This window comes from Stenella coeruleoalba, assembly GCF_951394435.1.
Source record: "Stenella coeruleoalba genome assembly, chromosome: 17".
NCBI lineage: Eukaryota > Metazoa > Chordata > Mammalia > Artiodactyla > Delphinidae > Stenella > Stenella coeruleoalba.
The window spans coordinates 37,491,697-37,506,277 of NC_137163.1; the positions used below are offsets into that span (position 1 = coordinate 37,491,697).

At 41.7% G+C, this 14,581-nt stretch overlaps 1 protein-coding gene across 3 annotated transcripts in view; it reads right to left on the reverse strand.

Annotated features, from left to right (window-relative positions):
* Positions 1-9,957: 9,957 nt before the first annotated feature.
* Positions 9,958-14,581, reverse strand: part of MATN2 (matrilin 2) — a 157,462-nt gene continuing 152,838 nt past the window's right edge. For all 3 annotated transcript variants that reach the window (XM_079901746.1, XM_079901747.1, XM_079901745.1), the window contains 4 exons: positions 14,081-14,152; positions 13,663-13,797; positions 13,173-13,271; positions 9,958-11,408 (listed from right to left, as the gene is read on the reverse strand). In XM_079901746.1, coding sequence (XP_079757872.1) covers positions 11,353-11,408; positions 13,173-13,271; positions 13,663-13,797; positions 14,081-14,152 — 362 coding nt within the window. In that variant the 3' untranslated portion in view covers positions 9,958-11,352. The remainder of the gene's footprint in view (positions 11,409-13,172; positions 13,272-13,662; positions 13,798-14,080; positions 14,153-14,581) is intronic.

Here is a 14,581-nt window from a genome sequence, read left to right on the forward strand (position 1 = left end):
ACTGTACGTGTTAACCCATTCAATCCTTATGACAATCCAATGAGGTAGTACTTTTTTATTGAACTATAGTTGATTTACAATATTGTGTTAATTTCTACTGTATAGCAGAGTGATTCATTTAAACATATACATCTTTTTTATATTCTTTTCTATTACAGTTTATCAGGATATTGAATATAGTTCCCTGTGCTATACAGTAGGTCCTTGTTTATCCACCCTATATATAATAGTTTGCATCTGCTAACCTCAACCTCTCACTCCATCCCTCCCTGACCCCACCCTCCCTTGGCAACCACAAGTCTGTTCTCTGTGAGTCTGTTTCTGTTTCATAGATAAGTTCATTTGTGTCACAGATAAGATTCCACATTTAAATGATAACATATGGTATTTGTCTTTCTGACTTCACTTAGTATGATAATTTCTAGGTCCATCCACGTTGCTGCAAATGGCATTTCATTCTTTTTTACGGCTGAGTAGTATTCTATTGTATATATGTACCACATCTTTATCCATTCATCTGTTGATGGACACTTAAGTTGTTTCCATGTCTTGGCTATTGTAAATAGTGCTTCTATGAACATAGGAGTACATGTATCTCTTTGAATTATTATTTTGGCTGCGATGGGTCGTTGCACGCAGGCTTTCTCTAGTTGTGGCGAGCAGGGCCTACTCTGCATTGTGGTGCGTGGGCTTCTCATTGCAGTGGCTTCTCTTGTGGAGCACAGGCTCTAGGTGCACAGGTTTCAGTAGTTGTGGCTCACGGGCTCTGGAGCACAGGCTCAGTAGTTGTGGCGCACAGACATAGTTGCTCTGTGGCATGTGGGATCTTCCCAGGCCAGGGCTCAAACCTGTGTCCCCTGCATTGGCAGGCAGACTCTTAACCACTGTGCCACCAGGGAAGTCCTGAATTACAGTTTTGTTTGAATATATGCCCAGGAGTGGGATTGTTGGGTCATATGGCAACTCTTTTTTAGCTTTTTCGGGAACATCCATACTGATCTCCGTAGTGGCTACACCAATTTACATTCCCACCAACAGTGTAGGAGGGTTCCCTTTTCTCCACACTCTCTCCAGCATTTGTTATTGTTACTTGTAGACTTTTAATTGTGGCCATTCTGACCGTTGTGAGGTGGTAGATACTTCACTGTAGTTTTCATTTGCATGTTTATAACAATCAGCAGTGTTGAGCATCTCTTCATGTACCTGTTGGCCGTCTGTATGTCTTCCTTGGAGAAATGTCTATTTTGGTTTTCTGCCCATTTTTTGATTGGGTTTTTTTGATATTGAGTTGTATGAGCTGTTTGTATATTTTGGAAATTAAGCCCTTGTCAGTCATATCATTTGCAAATATTTTCCCCCAGTTCATGGATTGTCTTTTTTTTTTTTTTTGCGCTACGCGGGCCTCTCACTGTTGTGGCCTCTCCCGTTGCGGAGCACAGGCTCCGGACGCGCAGGCTTAGCAGCCATGGCTCACGGGCCCAGCCGCTCTGTGGCATGTGGGATCCTCCTGGACCGGGGCACGAACCCGTGTCCCCTGCATCGGCAGGTGGACTCTCAACCACTGTGCCACCAGGGAAGCCCTGTCTTTTTGTTTTGTTTATGGTTCCTTTGTGCAAAAGCTTATAAGTTTGATTAGTTCTCATTTATTTTTGCTTTTATTTCTATTGCCTTGGGAAACTGACCATTGGTACAGCTTATGTCAGAGAATATTTTGCCTAAGTTCTCTTCTAGAAGTTTTATGGTGTCGTGTCTTATATTTAAGTCTTTAAGCCATTTTGAGTTTATTGTAGTGTATGGTGTGAGGGTGTGTTCTAACTTCATTGATTTACATGTGGCTGTCCAACATTCCCAGCACCACTTGCTGAAGAAATTCTTTTCCCCATTGTATATTCTTGCCTTTTTTGTTGAAGATTAATTGACCATAGGTTTGTGGGTTTATTTCTGGGCTCTCTGTGCTGTTCCATTGATCCATATGTCTGTTTTGTGCCAATACCATGCTGTTTTGATTACCGTAGCTTTGTAGTATTGTCTGAAGTCTGGGAGGGTTATGCCTCCTGCTTTGTTCTTTTTCCTTAGGATTGCTTTGGCAATTCTGGGTCTTTTGTGGTTCCATATAAATTTTAGGATTACTTGTTCTAGTTCTGTGAAAAATGTCATGGCTAATTTGATAGGGATCACATTAAATCTGTAGATTGCTTTGGGTAGTATGGCCATTTTAACAACATTAATTCTTCCAATCCAAGAACATGGGATATCTTTCCATTTCTTTGAATCATCTTCAGTTTCTTTTATTAATGTTTTATAGTTCTCGGCATGTAAGTCTTTCCACCTCCTCGGTTAGGTTTATTCCTGAGTATTTTATTTTTTTGGATGTGATTTTAGGAGGAACTGGTTTTTTACTTTCCCTTTCTGATTTTTCATTGTTAGTGTAAAGAAATGCAACCAATTTCTGTATGTTTGCTGTATCCTGCTACTTTGCTGAATTCGTTTATCAGTTCTAGTAGTTTTGTGTAGAGTTTTTAGGGTTTTCTATATATGGTATCATGTCATCTGCATATAGTGGCAATTTTACCTATTCCCTTCCAATTTGAATACCTTTACTTACTTTGTTTGATTGCTGTGGCTAGGACTTCCTATACTGTGTTGGACAGAAGTGGTGAGAATGGGCATCCTTGTCATGTTCTACATTTTAGCAGGAAGGCTTTACCTTGTCATCATTGAATATATTATATTGGCTATGAGTTTGTCATAAATAGCTCATTATGTTGTGACATATTCCCTCTATATCTCTTGGTAAGAGTTTTTATCATGAATGGATGTTGAATTTTATCAAATGGTTTTTCTGTATCTGTTGAGATGATCATGTGTTTTTTGTCTTCTTTCATTGATGTGGTGTATCACATTGATTTGTGTATGTTGAACCATCCATGTGACCCTGAGATGAATCCAACTTGGTCCTTGTTTATGTGGTGTCGGATTCAGTTTGCTAATGTTTTGTTGAGAATATTTACATCTATATTCATCAAAGATACTGGCCTGTAATTTTCTTTTTTGGTAGTGTCTTTGTCTGATTTTGGTGTCAGGGTTATGGTGGGTTCATAGAATGTCTTTGGGAGTGTTCCCTCCTGTTCAGTCTTTTGGAAGAAGAGTTCAAGAAGGATTGGTATAAGTTCCTCGTGTGTTTGGTGGAATTCACCTGTGAAGCTATCTGGTCCTGGACTTTTGTCTGTAGGCAATTCTTTTTTTTTTAAACAGGTTCTATTTCATGTCTAGTGATCAGTCTGTTCAATTTCTTTTTTTAATTTTTATTTATTTTATTTTTTTTTTGCGGTACACGGACCTCTCACTGTTGTGGCCTCTCCCGTCGCGGAGCACAGGCTCTGGACGTGCAGGCCCAGCGGCCATGGCCCACGGGCCCAGCGCTCCGCGGCATGTGGGGTCCTCCCGGCCCGGGGCACGAACCCGTGTCCCCTGCATTGGCAGGCAGACTCTCAACCACTGTGCCACCAGGGAAGCCCCAAATTTCTTTTTTTTTTAAATTTCATTGCTGTGTGCAGGCTTTCTGTAGTTGCAGTGAGCGATGGCTACTCTTCGTTGTGGTGCGTGGGCTTCTCATTGCAGTGTCTTCTCGTTGTAGAGCACAGGCTCTAGGTGCGTGGGCTTCAGTAGCTGTGGCTCATGGGCTCCAGAGTGCAGGCTCATTAGTTGTGGCACGGGCTTAGTTGCTCTGCGGCATGTGGGATCTTCCTGGACCAGGGCTTCGAACCCGTGTCCTCCACATTAGCAGGCAGATTCTTAACCACTGCGCCACTAGGGAATTCCCAATTTATTTATTCTCGATTCAGTTATGGTGGGCTGTATGTTTCCAGAAACTTGTTTGTTTCTTCCAGGTTGTCATATTTGTTGGCATATAATTCTTCATAGTATTCTCTCAGAGTGTTTTGTATTTCAGCCGTATCGGTTGCTATTTCTCTTTTTTCGTTGCTTATTATGTTTATTTGGGTCCTTTTTCTTCTTGGTGAGCTTGGCCAGAGGTTTGTCAGTTTTTGTTTACCCTTTTAAAAAACTAGCTCTTGTTTTTATTTTTTTTTCTATTTTAAAAACATCCTTTATTTATCACCTCTATGATCTTTATTATTTCCTTCCTTCTGTCATCTTTAGGTTTTGTTTGGTCTTTTTCTAATTCTTTTAGGTGGTAGGTTAGGTTGTTTGAGATTTTTCTTGTTTTTTAAGGAAGGCCTATATCACTGTGAACTTCCCTCTAAGAACTGCTTTTGCTGCATTCCATACATTTTGTATGGTTGTGCTTTCATTGTCATTTGTCTCAAATTTTTTTTATTTATTAATTTATTTATGTCTGTGTTGGGTCTTTGTTGCTGTGCGGGCTCTCTCTCTAGTTGCGGCGGGCGGGGGCTCCACTGCGGCGGCCCCTCCCGTTGCAGAGCACGGGCTCTAGGTGCGCGGGCTCAGCAGTTGTGCCTCGCGGGTTCTAGAGTGCAGGCTCAGTAGTTGTGGCGCACAGGCTTAGTTGCTCTGCGGCATGTGGGATCTTCCCGGATCAGGGCTCGAACCTGTGTCCCCTGCATTGGCAGGCGGACTCTTAACCACTGCGCCACCAGGGACGTCCTGTCTCAAATTTTTAATTTCCTATTTGATTTCATCGTTGACCCATAGGTTTTTTAGTAGCGTGTTTAGTCTCCATGTAATAATTTTTTTCTCATTTCTATTTCTGTGGTTGATTTCCAGTTTCATGCCCTTGTGGTCAGAAAAGATACTCAATTTCTATAATCTTAAATTTGTTGAGGCTCATTTTGTGCCCTAATATGTGGTCAATCCTAGAGAATGTTCCAAGTGTCTTGAAAATAATGTGTATTCTGGTTTTCTTGGATATAATGTCCTGAAAGTATCAATTAAGTCTAAATGTTCTATTGTATCATTTAGCATCTCTGTTGACTTACTGATTTTCTGTTTAGAAGATCTGTCCATTGATGTGATTGGGTGCTAAAAGTCTCCTACTATTATTGTATTCCTTTCAGTTTCTCCCTTTATGTCTGTTAGTATTTGTTTTATGTATTTGGGTGCTCCTATGTTGGGTGCATATATGTTGACAAGTGTAATAACCTCTTCTTGTGTTGATTCTTTTATCATTATATGGTGTCTTTATGGTCTTTGTTTCAAAGTCTATTTTGTCTAATATGAGCATTGTGACCCCCCTCTTTCTAGTCATTTCCATTTGAGTGAAATATATTTTTGCATCCCCTCACTTTTCAGTCTGTGTCCTAAATTGGGTCTCTTGTAGGCAGCATATTGTAGCCTCTTTTTTTTTTATCCAGTCTGCCACTCTGTGTCTTTTGATTGGAGCATTTAGTCCATTGACATTTAAGGTAATTATCGATAGGTATGTATTTATGGCCATTTTAAGCCCTGTTTCCCAGTTGATTCTCTATTTCTTTTTTGTTTTTCCTTTTGTGGTTTGATGAGTTCATTTTATATTGTGCTTTTGTTCTCTTTTTAAAAAAAATTATTTTCAGCTGCGTTGGGTCTTCGTTGCTGCGCACTAGCTTTCTCTAGTGGCAGCAAGCGGGGACTACTCTTTGTTGCGGGGCATGGGCTTCTCATTGTGGTGGCTTCTGTTGCGGAGCACGGGCTCTAGGAGCGTGGGCTTCAGTAGTTGTGGCATGTGGGCTCAATAGTTGTGACTTGCGGGCTCTAGAGCACAGGCTCAGTAGTTGTGGCGCACGGGCTTTGTTGCTCCGCGGCATGTGGGATCTTCCCAGACCAGGGCTTGAACCTGTGTCCTCTGCGTTGGCAGGCGGATTCTTGACCACTGCACCACCAGGGAAGCCCTGTTCTCTTTTTGGTTTTTGTGAATCTCTTATATGTTTTTGATTTGTGGTTACCCTGTTTTTCAAGTATGTTAACCCCTTCCTTTACGTGCTTTAGACAATATTCATATATGCTCAGACACTTTCTAAAAAAACCCTACATTTTCTTACTCTCCTCCACATTTCATGATTTTGAGGTCTTCTTTTACATCTTCATGTTTATCCTTTTGCTGTTCATTGTGGTTATTACTGCTTTGACAAAAATTTTTTTTTCTTTTAATCTGTATACTGGCTTATTTTCTCTTTCCTATAGCTTCTTGCTTCTTTTCTATTTAGAGAAGACCTTACAGTATTTCTTTTAGGATAGTATTTTTTTTTTTTGAGCATTTAAAAAAATATTTATTCAGCTGCACCAGGTCTTGGTTGCAGCATGCAAACTCTTCATTGCGGCATGTGGGATCTAGTTCCCTGACCAAAGGATCCAGCGCGGCCCCCTGCATTGGGAGCGAGTAGTCTTAGCCACTGGACCACCAGGGAAGTCCCTGGGATAGGTTTAGTATTGCTGTATTCTTTTAGTTTTTGCCTGTCAGAGAAATTCTTTCTCTCTCCTATTCTAAATGATAATCTTGCTGAGTAGAGTATCCTAGGTTGCATATTTTTCCCCTTTCAGGACTTAACTGAATATATCTTGCCACTCCCTTCAGGTCTGTAAGGTTTCTCTAGAGAAATCAGCAAGAGGGTTCCCTTGTGATTAACTCTTTGTTTTTCTCTTGCTGCCTTTAGAATCCTCTTTTTATCTTTAACTTTTGCCAGTTGAATTATAATATGTCTTGCTGTAGGTCTGTTTGGGTTCATCTTGTTTGGGACCCTCTGTACCTGGATATCCGTTTCCTTTCTAGGTTTGGGAGGTTTTTAGCCGTAAGTTCTTCAAATACGTTTTCGATCCCCTTTTCTCTTTCTTCTCCTTTTGGAATTCCTATTATGCGTAGATTGGCACGCTTTATATTATCCCATAGGTCTCTTATATTGCTTTCTTTTTTTTTTTCATTTGGCTTTCTGACTGCTGTTCTGATTGGGTGATTTCTATTCTATCTTGGTTCTTCTGCACTATTCAATCTGCTGCTCACTGCCTTTAGCTCTCATCTCTGCAGATGAGTTTTCTAATTTTTCTTGGCTCCTCTTTAGAGTTTCTAGTTCCTTTTTACAGTAATCTGTATCTCTATTGATAGCCTTTCTTAATTCCTTCAGTATTTTCATTATCTATTTTTTTGAACTTGGTGTCTATCAGACTGAAGAGATCTGTTTGTTCTTTCAAAGGGGAGTTCTCTTGATATTTTAACTGGGGGTCATTCCTCTGCTTCATTTTACTTGTATTTCTCTTACTCTGAGTTTAGGAGAAACAGTTATCTATTGTGATCTTGGAGGGCTATGTAGGAGCATCCCTGTGTAGCCTGCGTGGGTTTAATATTTTTGGTGCGAGGGCTGTGTTTAGTATGGATGCCTGCCACCTCTTTCCTCAGTGTGTCCTTATCTCCTTGATAAGGGGGTGTGACTGGTGGTGTGACCAGCGCCTGCACCGGATGTTAAGTGGGGCCTTCTTTTTGCTCTTTGGTTGTTATAACCCTGTCAGGCACAGTATCTGCTCCCTAGTTGTTGGAGTAGAAGCCCCCAGATCCGTTTCTGAGTTGCGCTTCTGAGCTGCGGTGCGAGGTAGGTGGGATTGAAGTGCTCCCACTGGGAGGAGAGCCACTGAGTATTCCTCCGCCAGAGCTGTCTGCCTGGGAGTGCGCTCTATTGTTAACCTGTCATCCTTTTGTGCGGGCTCACAGAGTACACTGTTGGCACTGCCATCTGTCCTGCCTCAACCGTAGGAGTGCTGGCAACTGGCTCGGGTACCCCTGAGGTGGTGTTTTCACAAGGCCACCAGCGCAGATCCACTGAAGTCAGGTCCCAGGACTGCAGTAGTCTCGCACCTGGACCCTCTGTGGAAGCTATGGAGGCAGCCCAGACCTGTCCCAGCCATGGGGACACCCGTTTATCAGTCCACGTCCCGTAGTGCTGAGTTTACAAAGCTGGAGGTGGAGGTGTAAACCCGCGTCTCACACAGCCCTGAGGAGAGGTTTAGCCCTGCTTCCTAAGTTGCACAGCCTCCAGCACCTGATCCCGGAGGCCGCTGGGGCAGTGGCTGGTACACAGAGGAAAGAGGCTGCCACACTGGGCCCTGCCCCCTCCTTCGTGCGCTGCTTAACAGTGGCGCTTTGCTTCTATGGTGGGCCTGGGCTTCTGTGTACACCTCTGCTTGCGGCCGTACCGCGCTCCAGCCCCTTTGGGCTGTCTCCACACGGCCAACCCCAATCCTCTCCCCAGGTCTGTTCTCTAAACCCAAGTTTCTGCACCCAGCCCCCACGTGTACCCACGGGCGCGGGCGTCTCACGCTGGGGAGCACGGAGAGGTGGCACGTGGTTGTGCTCCCATCTGAGCCGCTGATTCCTCTTCACATCTCCTTCCCAGGGGCGCAGGTCCCATCCCGCTTCCCCCACCCCCGCCTCATCCTACACAGGTTCACGGGGAGATCTTTCTTGTCCTTTCAGGTGTTTAAGGTCTTCTGCTAGTGCTCAGTAGGTATTCTGTGAGAATACATACGTAGATGTATTTTTGGTGTATTTGTGGAGGTGAGTTCCATGTCCTTATACTCCGCCGTCTTGATTAGAGCCCTGAGATAGTACTGTTTGACAGATGAGGAAATCAAGGCTTGGAAAGGTCACACAAATAATGAAACTGGAAAGCAAAACTTTTATACCTGAGATGTACACAGAGCAAAACAAGGAAAATGGAGAACTATTTCAAATTTTAGACAATATTCAAGTTAAATATTTTAGATTAATATGTAAATTTGATGGACTGGTTGGAGGTTTTGTATCCCACGAAGGCATTTTCCTTCCCAAGTTGGAGAAAGTTGAAACATGTATTTAATAGCTAAAGTGTGTGGGAGTGGTGGCTGCGTGTTTGTGTGCACACAGTCTAGAGCCACTAGAGGGAGCCAGGACTCAACAGAAGACAGATTTGCGCCAGCTGGAAAATGCCGAAACTCTGACTACATCTCAAAAGGTAATGCCAACCCAAATCAGCACTTCTAATGAAAACCTGTTTTCAGGATCATTGGGAGGACTCAAATATGAATATAAACTGAAGGTTTAATACTTCGAATCACAACTCTTATGCTTGGAAAGAATTAGATGATTTCCAGATAGGATTGTAGCCCAGGAGATGTTCTTCCTAGTTTAGCACACTGCCCTTTGGGAGGAAATTTTGATGGGAACACTTGTCTTGAAGTATTTAAACATAAGCCTATTCAAGGTGTTTTGTTTGTAAAAGCATCATTTGGCCTCAAAAATACAGTAGGTTCCATAGGATGGATGTCATTGGGGGTGGGGGTCTTCATTTCTTAAAGAAGCTGCCACTTGTATTTTCTTGATCCTATAAGTGCCTTGAACTGATAGATTTGAAGTCTCCTTCGACTCTATCCCAATCCCCACTTCCTTGTTTTCCCAGGGACAACACCACTCTTGTGTGTATCCTTCTGGAACATATTTTGTACTTAAATGTACATATTTATGTATCTTTGAACAACTAGCAGTGTAGTTTGTTTTTTTTTTCATTTACCGAAATGGTATGCTAAACACAGTTTGCCATTGACTTTTTAAATTCATCTTTGTTTTTGAGTTTTACCATGTATACATGTAGACAATATGTTTCTTCTAATTTTTTATTTTTTCGTTTGTTTTTGGCTGCGTTGGGTCTTTGTTGCTGCGTGCGGGCTTTCTCTAGTCGAGGCGAGCGGGGGCTACTCTTCGTTGCTGTGCGCAGCCTTCTCGTCGTGGCTTCTCTTATTGCAGAGCACGGGCTCTAGGCATGCGGGCTTCAGTGGTGTGGCTCACGGGCTCTAGAGTGCAGGTTCAGTAGTTGTGGCGCACGGGCTTAGTTGCTCCACAGCATGTGGGATCTTCCCGGACCAGGGCTCGAACCTGTGTCCCCTGCATTGGCAGGCAGATTCTTAACCGCTGTGCCACCAGGGAAGCCCAATACATTTCTTTTAAATATTGCATAGTATTTCTGAGGTATGCCACAATTTATCAGTTCCCTCTCTGAAGATGATTCAGGTTATTTGTAATTTGTTAACTTTTATCAACTCGAGTAACATTCTTTTTCTTTTTGGACAAGAAAGTAGGATTTATTGGTGGGCATGAGTAAGGAGGGGACAGCGCCAAGGCTCTCATGCGTGCAGGGCCTGCCATTTGTCCGGAGAGCCACGATTAGGGATGTATTTGACCCCACAGGCCCCGGGATGAGCCAATTTTCTGCCACCATGTTTTCAAATTCATCTGCATTAAACTTAGTAAATCCCCACTTCTTGGAGATATAGATCTTCTGGCGGCCAGGGAACTTGAACTTGGCCTTGCGGAGTGTCTCAATCACATGTTCCTTGTTCTGCAGCTTGGTGCTGATGGACATTATGATTTGGCCAATGTGGACCCTGGCCACTGTGCCCTGGCGCTTTCCAAAGGTACCGTGCATACCTGTCTGGAGCCTAGATTGGCGACAGCATGCCAGTCATTAATTTACACTGGAAAGGGCTGTCTCCAACGTCCGTTAGGGCAACCCGTATAGGCAACAGGCTGCATACACTACCGAGGAGGCTAAAATCATCTAGTTAGATACCTGTAACTGCAGTAGCTAGAGTACAGGGTAGGGCTGCATTTTCAGTTTTACTAGGTGTTGATAGATTATACTCCAGAGGCTGCCCATTTGTGTTCTCACCAGCAGTGTACAAGAGCCCCCGTATTTTCACATCTTTACCAATGCTATAGTCAGACATGCTAACTTTTGCCAAGCTGATTGTTTTAACCTGCGTTTTCCTGATTCTCAGTGAGACTCAACATTTTTTTCATATGTGTTTCAGCTATTTCTCATGTATACATACCTTGCATTTAAAGTTAAACTTAGAATTTTACACAGTACCATTCTCTGAAGTGAATTTTAATATTGTATTAAAAAATGTAACTTGTTACACGATACATATGTTCTATGACTTTATGTATACATCCATATACATATATCAAGGTAAAGTCCAATACAAAAAAAAAAATAGTTTTCCCATGGCCAGTGTTCTATGGAAGTAAGACTGTGCAAACTTTATTTTGGAGTCAAATAAGATTGCAACACTAAGGCAGAACAAGGCAAAAGCAAATGTGTCCACAGTATATTACAGAATATCTTGCATAGCTTATTTGTTCTCACTTGATAAACTCATTTTAGGATTCTGAAAGATGTTTTTTCTCAATGAATTTATACAAGTTAATGTGTACTTTTTGCCTTTGCTCTATAGCAAACCAGCTTTCTCAGTACTAGTTATGTTTTAGTTTACAACCTTACAGAATTAATGATAGCTTGAGCTTTTGGGGCTCTGAACTGTTTCACTGTAATCCTTGATACAATGACATACAAATACATGTAGCATTTTGAATCTTCATCTGTATCTCAGGCGATTTTCCAGGGCTTCCATTCTCTGTGTCATTTCTTCTAGTAAATCTCAAATTAAGGAAGAGGAATCTGAATGGCCTATATTTATTTACATTCAAATCAACCTGATTTATCTACATAAGAATTTGTGTCCTGAAAAATCTAAGGCTTTTGGTTTTTTTTTTTCCCCATTTCTGTTAAGTATTTAAAAATTCTGACTTATAAGTTTATAGTAACTCATTAGCACGTGCTATCAAGACTATAAATCTGTATGGGGTTAAATACTCTTTTCTTTTTTTAACTTTAAAGCCAGATATTTCAGATTTTTCTTATTAAAAATTTTAATTCTACTCACACCCCTGTTGCTTATAAATTAATTTGCCATAGCACACCTCTTGAAGCCAAACTGATAATGTTGGGAATGAGGTGAAGAGAAGAAAACAAAAGGATTAGGCCTTGGAAAGTAAGATATGACATCAGAAGAGATGAAGAAAGATGGGGAGTTTTCACCAATGATGATAGGACCAAAGTGTAGCAGCCTTGAAGACTTCCGACCTATGCTCTTTTATTTTTTTTATAATTTTTTAGATTTTTTTTCTTTTTTTGGATGTGGACCATTTTTAAAATCTTTATTGAATTTGTTACAATATTGCTTCTGTTTTATGTTTTGGGTTTTTGGCAGCGAGGCATGTGGGATCCTAGCTCCCTGATCAGGGATTGAACCCGCACGCCTGCATTGGAAGGCAAAGTCTTAACCACTGGACTGCCAGGGAAGTCCCAACCTATTCTCTTTTCTATATAACTGCCTTATTCTCTTGTGAGGTAAACTCTCAGAGGTGGGCTGGGAAAAGGCAGAGCAGAGGAGCATTACAATAAACATTTGTCTTCCTTCCTGAAGCTTCTTAATACCCTCCACCTGCTCCCTCAATGGCAGAATGAGAGCCTGGATTCATCACCTGTATTAAACACTATCAGATTATTTTACTTTACTTTATGGAGCATATTTCCAGTTTTCAGAGAGGGAATGGCTGTATGCTGTTCTTTATTTTATAAACCCATTTGCACAGAAATAATTCAGAATTAAACCATTTCCCTTTAGACTAGTTGATGCATGTTGAGCTAGATATCAGGCAGCTTACTATAATTTTAAGTTCAGAGCAGTTGGCAGGGTGTGTTCAGTGTATAAAAGCACTGAGTCCTCATTTCTCCATTATCCCAAAGCATCCCTTTTATTTGTAATGTTTTAATGAATCATTGGATCCTGCTGTTCCCTTGGTAGAATGTTTCATCTTAGAGTGCTGATAAAAAAGATCTCTGCTGCCAAACAAAAAAACCCCCACCCCAGTCCTCTAAACCTACACACTGACCAGATGTGGCCGCAGTGTGGCTTGGGGCCAAAGGAAGGGTTTGGAGTTTAGGTAAAAGACTTTGAAACCTCTTCATTCTACATAAGTCTTTGCCTATACGCACTGTATCTTTAATGCACTTCAGATCTCGTATATAGCTTTCATTTCCTCCCAGCAGAGAAGGAGTTAAATAAGTCTTTTTTCTTTACCTTGCATACTGACTGGCAGACTGGCCTTACTGCTAAACCTCCTAGAACCAACCGCAGATAGCAGCTAAGTGCTTGACCTGTGCCAGAAGCTTGGCTTGCCCTTGGCTCTCAAGCACCTATCAGTCTGCTTAAGAAAAAGACTTTCTTGGAGTTCACTGTTCTTGACTTTGTGGAAATGACTTCATTTGATATATACCCATATATAGAATTTTTTGAAGTTGTGGTAATATTCTTTGCATTCCATACAGAAGCATAACATTAGAAAAGGATATAGCGCTGCGTTAATTTTCTTACTTCTTCATTTGCAAGGTTCTGGAACATTATAAGGTTTTCACATTTGCATTGATTGTGTTTTTCTGCCAAAGGACTTCCTAAGAAAGCAGATGGAAAGTGTTCAACTCCATAACCCACCAAACTTCCCAGACGCATAACAGTAGGACTGAATCAGCATATGAAGGAAACCATAATGAAAGAAATGTTCAGCTTTTTCCATGCAGCCACATCCAGTAAATACCAGGAAAGGGCTGTATGTGCTTCCAGTGCTGGAAGGGGCCTTTACTGTGGACTGCGGGAGGACTACTCTTAGTTTATTCTTTTAGTTCTCTTAATAAACTCTTACTCTTTTAGTTCTCATTTTTCTTAAGTTCTTCTCTTTCCCCCACTCCTACTTCCTCCTTTCCTGTCCTCCCTTAAGCTGAGTTTGTTGGCAAATTGAGAGGCTGATAGCAAATTACCCTATAGTAATATTTTACTTGGAATTACCTGAGGATTTTGTCGAATGGAAAAGTTTTTGTGTAGACCGTGCAAGATTGTTTTCTTCAAACAGATATCTGTGTTGCACTGCAAAATTAGAACAGGAAAGTATGTCTCGGATATTTATGGTGACTGGCTCAGATTCTGTAAAGAGAAAGAAAACTGAAGTCAAACCTGTTTAACATGGCTGTGGTTATAATACAGCCATCAGCTGTCAGAGCAAGGTACTTGGTATTCCTAGAATGGGGTACATAGCTTTATTTTGGGACATACTATGGCAGAAAGACTGTCAGCAGAGAGGCTATTACCAACTATGGCTAAAAAAGTGTAAATGTTTCCTGTGTGATGGAACAACTTTTGTCTGTGGGGAAACCATGGTGTAAGTATCAACCAAAGATTCTAAAAATACGGCTTTTAAAAAATGTACCTGTTGGCTGGCGCGCCCTCTTTGGCAGTTCCCCTGCTGGGGAATCCCGTCTTCCACCAGAGTCTTCCAGAGCTGAGAGGTAAAAGATGACCAAAAGAGTGACAGTTGTCCACATGGGCGCATGTGTTCTTTAGGAAACTGGTCCCAGACCAACTCCTTACCTACCTGCCACCACCCAGGATGTTCTGGTTTGATTTGGTACCACCACCGATTCACAAAAGCACTTGGTTCCCCCGATAATCTAAGACCTTTCTAGGGCAGTTCTCTCTAGTAAGAGAAGCCTGGATCCCTTAAATGCATCTTAAGAATATCCCCAAAAATGTTATGTCTAGAAGGTAGGGTGGGAAAAAAAATTAAGTTTGTCCAAGGGTTAAGTTGCAGTGGCAGCAGCTCCATTTGAGGTGTTTCAGCTTAAATGAAAGAGCTTAGAGGCAAAACATTATCAAGTTGCATTAGAAATCTGAAAGGCTTTCCCTTCCTGGCCTCTTTCATCCCAGTGCT